Source organism: Hippocampus comes, unplaced genomic scaffold, assembly GCF_001891065.2.
Source record: "Hippocampus comes isolate QL1 unplaced genomic scaffold, H_comes_QL1_v1.1 scaffold76, whole genome shotgun sequence".
Lineage (NCBI taxonomy): Eukaryota > Metazoa > Chordata > Actinopteri > Syngnathiformes > Syngnathidae > Hippocampus > Hippocampus comes.
In genome coordinates this window covers 1,467,548-1,475,173 of record NW_017805277.1, presented here as the reverse complement: position 1 = coordinate 1,475,173, position 7,626 = coordinate 1,467,548, and the positions used below count along the sequence as shown (strand labels likewise).

At 41.7% G+C, this 7,626-nt stretch overlaps 1 protein-coding gene across 1 annotated transcript; it reads left to right on the top strand.

Moving 5' to 3' along the window:
* The first annotated feature begins 205 nt into the window (after positions 1-205).
* Positions 206-6,612, top strand: erlec1 (endoplasmic reticulum lectin 1). Its single transcript, XM_019870566.1, has 14 exons — positions 206-540; positions 625-729; positions 1,451-1,531; positions 1,633-1,710; positions 1,799-1,862; positions 2,780-2,826; positions 2,903-3,126; positions 3,215-3,356; positions 4,149-4,310; positions 4,391-4,450; positions 4,833-4,957; positions 5,043-5,120; positions 5,903-5,978; positions 6,044-6,612. The coding sequence occupies exons 1-14, from the start codon at positions 400-402 to the stop codon at positions 6,113-6,115; spliced, it is 1,455 nt and encodes a 484-aa protein (XP_019726125.1). The 5' UTR covers positions 206-399; the 3' UTR covers positions 6,116-6,612.
* Positions 6,613-7,626: the final 1,014 nt, after the last annotated feature.

Sequence of the window (7,626 nt, the reverse complement as noted above, 5' to 3'; positions counted from 1 at the left end):
AAAGGCATAAGAAACACATTTTTAAAGTCGTAAACAGTGATTAAATTTATGAAAGCCATCGTCCATTGCTCACATTTTAATTTTTCTCTTTTATTTTTGCAGCACTGGAGAAGAAACTTGTTTGCATTGAATTGGATGTCCTGGCGGCGGGATGCTACCACAGGATGTCGCTGCCGTTATTTTAACACGGGTAAAAAAAAAAAGCAGCCGGAAAAGGACGTGGCAAGTGAAGAGTTTACTTCCTGTAATATGCTGCTGTATTGACATCACGAATAATCAAAGTAATTCCCAAACGGATATCAACCCGGATCTCTTTGAAGCAGCTGCAGTTGGTGCGAGGAACACACGGGAGGTGTACATGAGGAGCGCCCAGTTGGCGCTCAGTGGCCGGACAGGGAGATGACGACTGGGCTTGTGTTGGTGATGCTTGGTGGACTTCTGGAGCTCTGCATCGGCGTCATAGCACACGGAGACGGCCAGCCCTCTTTCACTGATGAAATTCCTTTTAAAATTACATGGCCTGGTGCTGAATTCACACTGGTATGCTTCCCTTAGTTTCGGTTCTTAAGTGTTATACTAAACATGACAACGTGCTTTAACAATAAATCGATATATGTATTTCAGCCCACTTCGGGGGGACTTTATAATGAAGACAACTTTGTCATTATGACCACAGTGGAGAAGGAGAAGTACAAATGCCTCCTACCTTCGCTGACCTCTGGAGAAGAGGTAATGGTTGCATTTAATCACTTTGGTTCCTAAAATGAAACCTCCGTTCGCCGGCAGCAGTCACTTAACGTTAAAACTGAAATCATTAGAAACATAAAACAATAGTGTGTTACATAATTTTTTTTACAAAATATCAGCAGGCCACATTCGTTAAGTACAGTTCTATTGAATTCAACTTAACTGCATATACGGTGTACAGTACATAAAGCGTTGTATAAGTGCACTTCAATTACCATTTACAGTGACTTATAATAATCTTAATATATGCATTTTTACTGAAAAATATGGCTGTCTTAGAAATATAGTTGTTCTACACCTCTGTATTGTAATGTTGGTCATAATGGGACTTGCAGTTTTTTTTAAAGGTTATACTTTGTGTAAAAAGTTTGAGAGTTTGAGAACCAGTGTAGTTCATCCACATGTCAAGTTCAAGTCAAAGCAAGCTGAGAAAGTCACGGCTGGCCTCTTTTCTAGGTTTGATCATGTGATCTTCCCAATTGGATCTGGTGTGCACTTTCATAAAATTTCAGCCTTTTTTATGGCAGAAAACAAGGTTCTGTTTCATTCTGATTCCCAAAACACAATATTAATTCCAATAGTGTGTTGAGACAAGTTGGGTCATATTGAACATATTATTTCAAATACTTTTTTGGACTTGATGGGCCTCCTTTGTGATGTAATTTAACCTTTTTTTTGGCTCATTTTTCTTTACTGACTTCAGGATGATGACAAGGAGTACAGAGGGCCAAGTCCATCTGAATTTCTGGAGCCTCTGTTCAAACGAAGCAGCTGCTCGTACAGAGTAATCTTAGTCATCCCCTCACTTTTTTATCTGATTACACCAGCAGAGTGTGCTAGAATAGTGGAGTGTAACTAAAAGCCTTTTTCCTCTTTGGCTGGCAGATTGAATCCTACTGGACCTATGAAGTATGCCATGGAAAACATGTAAGACAGTATCATGAAGAGAAGGAGACTGGTCAGGTTGGTGTTCTCAGAAGAACCTGAACACAAAGCTACCACCGTTTTGAGAGTATAGTGACGATAATACTGATAATGTGTGTATCCACAGAAAATAAGTGTTCAGGAGTACTTCTTGGGAAATTTAGCAGGGAAGAGAAAAAGTAAAGAAATGGGTATGTTTTATTTTCATCCTCCAACAGGCTTTGAAAATGGGTGTACAGGGGGAAAAAAATCATCTGTATCATTTGGATCTTCCCCAGATTGTGCATTTGCTGCAATTTGAAAGTTCAATTTGTTTGAATTCGAATCATCCATCCATTTTCTTATCCGCTTATCCTCACGAGGGTCACTGGTGTGCTTGAGCCTGTCCCAGCTGTCTTCGGGAAATAGGCGGGGTACACTCTGAACTGGTTGCCAGCCAATCGTAGGGCACACATAGATGAACAACCATTCGCGCTCACAGTCACACCTAGGGTCAATTGTGAGTGTTCAATCAGCCTGTCATGCATGTTTTTGGAATGTGGGAGGAAACCGGAGTACCCGGAGAAAACACGCCGGCACGGGGAGAACATGCAAACTCGACATAGAAGGGCCGGAGCCAGAATCAAACCCAGCACCTCTGCACTGTGATGCAGATGTGCTAACCAGTTGCCCACTGTGCCGGCAAATTCAAATAAATAATTTGATATGTTGAAGTAAAATCTTATTACAGTAATCTCTTCCTTTGGATCCAGACAACATTCTGTCTCTCAATAATATTTGACTTGTACTCAGTGATGAAAATGGCTTCACATGTACTCAGAGCCTCAGGTAGGAACCAATCACGGCCCATGTGGCGTTTGTCAATCTGAGCCGTGATTGATAATGAAGTTATCAAATTCATTATTGACAAAATATACATTTTTTTTCTGCTGAAAATTGCTAAATACGTATTTTACTTCCTGAAGGGAAACTCATTTGTCCCTATGCTGATTTATGTTATAACTTTTTAAGGCGTGTTAATGGGCTGAGCTATCTGTGTATTCGTATTAATTGATGCATCATTTCTGTTGTATTCTGCTAATATAAAGCTATGTATTTCTTACGTCAGCAAAAATTGAAGAGACAGACACAACCCCATCAGCATCCGAAACAGAAGTAAGCTTCACAAATTGGACAGTCCACTGCATTTGCCACTATAAATATGACACACGTTGTACATGTTGTCTTATAGGTGCCGTCTAAGAATATAGAAGGTCAACTGACTCCATATTACTCACTGGAGATGGGAAACGGGACACCTTGTGAACTGAAGCAGAACGTGCCGCGCTCCACCTCCGTGCTGTACGTGTGTCACCCGGAGGCCAAGCATGAGATCCTGTCGATCGCCGAGGTCACCACCTGCGAATATGAGGTGGTGGTGCTGACCCCTTTGCTCTGTGCGCACCCGAAATACAGGTAGAAATTTGCAGAACTGCTCTACATCATCTTACATAACAGGCGCGGCGGATTAAAGGTGACCCTCCTCCCTTTTTGCGTTGTGCAGGTTCAAATCGTCCCCAGTTAACGCCATCTTCTGCCAGGCACTCGCTGGCTCACCGCCGCGGCCTCAGCGACTCACCCAGCTGGATAAGAAGCAAGAGGAGCAGCTCAAGCCTCCTTTCAGCACCACTGCAGAGCACAGAGAGGTCGGCTATTCGCCAGTCTTGTAATGAAGTACCTGAAAGCGATATTCGGGTAAAGTTCAAGTATCTTAATAGAAAATAACTCTAGTAGAAGTACGAGCCATCGTGTAGAACAGGTGTTGGCAACTCCGGTCCTCGAGGGCTGCTAGATGTTTCCCTCTTCCAGTATACCTGATTCAAATGATCAGGATAGTTATCAGGATTTTGAATCAGGTGTGTTGGTGGAGGGAAAGGTCTAAAACATACAGGGTATCAGCCCTCGAAGACTGGAGTTGCCCACCCTGGGTGTAGAACGTTACTTAAAAGGCAAGTCAATTTCGAGTTCGTATTTACGTACCGGTATTTTTTTTTTTTTTTTTTTTTTAATGACAATAATATATTTAATGCAACCCCACTAGTCTAAACACAGTATCCCGATCGATACTGTGTTTGTGGGATATGAATTATGCATCAAAATTCACCCGTTTCGATCCATCTCAACGGTGGCCATTTTGCCACTTGCTGTTGATTTAAAAATGACATCACAGTTGCTCAGGGCTCAACTCACCTGTTTTCTCAGTTTGGTCATGTGATGATCGCAATCTTGGCCAGGATGGTCGTTACCCAAGCTATTTAATCTACTTTTAAAGTTAAACCTTGTTGGTGCAACCTGGCCTGAAAGTAACTGACATTTGCTGTATTTAAAAAATATTTTTTTTTGAGATTAAATACATTGGAAGCGAATGTATTTTGCAGTGACGGGTAAGGAATGGTAAACGTAATGTCTTTACTGACCGCTTTGTGCGATGGTTACAGGAGGAAGCTCCACCAACAAGAGAGGGAGCCTTCACTCCCACACACCAACCAGTTCTGGTGGACGAGCAGGCCCAGCTGGCTATTGGTACCACTCACATATCACGGCTGACAGATGAGCAGCTCGTCAAGGACTTCCTTAGCGGCTCCTACTGTTTACACGGGGTGAGGCTTCGTCAAACGGACCTGGAGGAATTTTTAGTGGCCACACTGAGAGGTCAGATGTTTCATGATGTGTTTTTCAGGGGGTCGGATGGTGGAAATATGAATTCTGTTATGGAAAACACGTCCATCAGTACCATGAGGTGAGTCGTGCTTTTGCTAGTCTGAAGTGTGTCTTTTGGGGTAGGCTGCTTTGATTTCCACAACTAAAAACACACACGATTGGTTAATTGAAATCTTTGATTGAAGTCCATAGGTGTGATTGTGGCCTGCAATTGGCTGGTCACCAGTCAGGGTCACCTGCTACCATTGAGGACAAGTAATACAGAAAATGGACGCATGATATCATAAAGTAATTTTAAAAAATCTTCCAAGACAATACGTGTCATTAAAGGAGAAAAGCCCTTTGCATGGACAAAGTACTGTAGTATTTTCTCGGGTATGTCAGGATGCAAACGGTCCCACTTTACTACTGTCTTTGATGAAGCACATTTATCCAATAGTTGCGTTCCTTTGCTGTTTAAGGATAAGGAGCAAGCCAAGAACATTGTGGTAGTTGGGAACTGGAATGCCGAGGAACACATCGAGTGGTCCAAGAAGAACGTTGCTCGATCTTACCAGCTAAAAGACAGTGGAGTGCAGAAAGTCAAGTATGCAGTTTTCTACACGGATCAGCAATCAAAACCAAGCCCTTTTTATCCACGTTCACCTTTTTTTTTTAATACCTCTGTGCAGGCTGGTCTCTCATTTCTACAGCCATGGCGACGTGTGTGATCTGACTGGAAAACCTCGCCAAGTCGTTGTCAAATTAAAGTATGTGAACAGTTTTCAAGATTTCCCTTGATAAATCATTGGTTGTTTGGATCATCAATTTCACTTAAATATATCGTATTGCAGACAAACAGTGATATTTGAGAAGTAAAATGAAGCTTGTAGGATTTACAGAAAGTGTGCAATCATTTCTGTAAACCCTATAAACTTCATTTCACTTCTCAAATATTTGTATGTCTTTGTATGAAAAAGTGGCGGCCCGGTAGTCGACTGGTTAGTGCGTCGGCCTCACAGTGCAGAAGGCACAGGATTCGATTCTGGCTTTCCTGTGTGGAGTTTGCATGTTCTCCCCGTGCCTGCATGGGTCTTCTCCGGGTACTCCAGTTTCCTCCCACATTTCAAAAACATGCGTGGCAGGTTAAAGGAGCACTCTAAATTGTCCCTAGGTATGAGTGTGAGCGCGAATGGTTGTATATCGTATGTGTACCCTGCGATTGGCTGGCAACCGGTTCAGGGTGTCCCCCGCCTACTGCCCGAAGCCAGCTGGGATAGGCTCCAGCACACCCTGCGACCCTTGTGAAGATAAGCGGATCAGAAAATGGATGGCTGGATGAAAAGGTTTGGGCACCACTGAATCATTTGCAAGATTCTCCTTTCTAAACCAGTGGCTGTTTGGATCAGGTTATTCAAACAACCAATGATTTATAAAGGAAAATCTTGAAAAATGATCAAGAGTGGCCAAACGTTTTCATACCATTGCATCATGAGTCGATAGAATAAGAACCAGATGTTTCCTTACTGACTCCATCTTGCTCTTGCATCAGATGTAAAGAGTCCGAGTCTCCCCATGCGGTCACTGTCTATATGCTGGAACCTCAGACTTGTCAATACATCCTCGGGGTAAGTGTAGTCATCAAACAGTTAATCACTTCTGGGACCACATTAAATCCATGTTCTTGTCTCAGGTTGAATCTTCAGTCATTTGCAGCATTCTTGACTCAGCAGATGAACACGGACTTCTGTCCATTTCAAGCTAAACGGCCCAAAGATGAGAACAACAGGATAAGTCCAAGTGATAAAGCAGTGAAAGAGACAGACGGGCTGAGAAATGGTCATGATGCAACATTTATGACGAACAAAGGTTCAAATTGTGGTGATCTTAAGGCTGGACTTGAGGTTGCTGAGGAGCTGCAGAGACGATCCAGATGTCCTGATCTGAGCAGTGGATCAAATCACATGACTGCCTCACCCAGCTGGGTTGTAGCTTCAATAAATCACTTTAGGAGAAAAGATTTACTGTTCAAATTTCATATCTGCTTCAAAGGTTTTATAATGTACAAGATCATGATTCACTGTGTGTGCTGAAGGAAAGATCGCAAATGGTTGCCGGATACTTTTCGCTTGTATTGTTTTTTAATTTTTTTTGCGAGAAGGTGTGCTTTATTCATGTTATGAAGGGTGAGTGTAACTTATGCATCAGTGAGAGTTTTGAAATGACAAATGCAAGTTTGATTAAAATTTCTTTGTCACTTTATGGTGTATTCTGAATCTTGTTGAAAGGGTATTTCTATACCGCGGCTAAAATGAACAGCTCTCAAGGAACTTGATCCTTGTCATATTAAATTGATTGGGAGCCCCAAAAAGAAGTAAGTGGATGTGTAGTTGAGTGGAATGTCGCTTTCTCACCTGCTTTGCGAATTTTAGTCTTTCCCTTGCAAATAAGCGCTTATGCAAATACTGAATCGGAATACCTGTACTAAATTTGGCCTGAACAGATCACTCCCCTCGACTCGAAATGTAACTGATGTTCCTGCATTGATGCAGTTATATTTAAAACCGCCACGGGGCGCTGTTATTCATGCCTTCATACCGAAATAAGAAACGTGTTCTGAAATGCTTTATAATGCAAAATTGCGTGGTAACAGCAGTTTTAAGACACGTTTAGCAATTATACAGTGAAACAAGGTCTGATCTCCTTTTAACAATTTTTTATTTTTATTTTTTTTACTATTGAAGTTCAAAACTTATTATTCTGTAACAAGAAAAAAAAACTACTGTATAACAACACCAAAACATTAAAAGAAAACCTTCCAATAAATTAAGGACATTATTTCGAACAAGGAGAGGACACACAGCACTTGCCAAACATTTATTCGGTTAAAAAGTGCACTGGGTTCACAAATAAATCCTCAAAGGACCGTGTGGGCACTGAAGTCGCCAGCCCAAGATTGTAAGCACATGCATGTGCAACACAGCAGGTAGATTTATAGGAACTTTACTAAGTACTCGAAAAGTCATAAACAGTGAAAAACCTTTCCATTTCAAGTCTGTCTTTTTACATCTATTTTCCATGCCACTGATCAAATACATTGTCATGTTGGTGAGTGGAGTTTATGGTCCTGTCAATCACTGGACTGACACTAAACAATAATTTTATGCTTATATTCATACATTACGGACAATTTTGTCTTCAGGCAACTTAGGAGGGTTTTTTTTCCTCTCGTCTTGGGGTTGGGGATCTCAACACAACTGAAAAAAGTTACTGCAG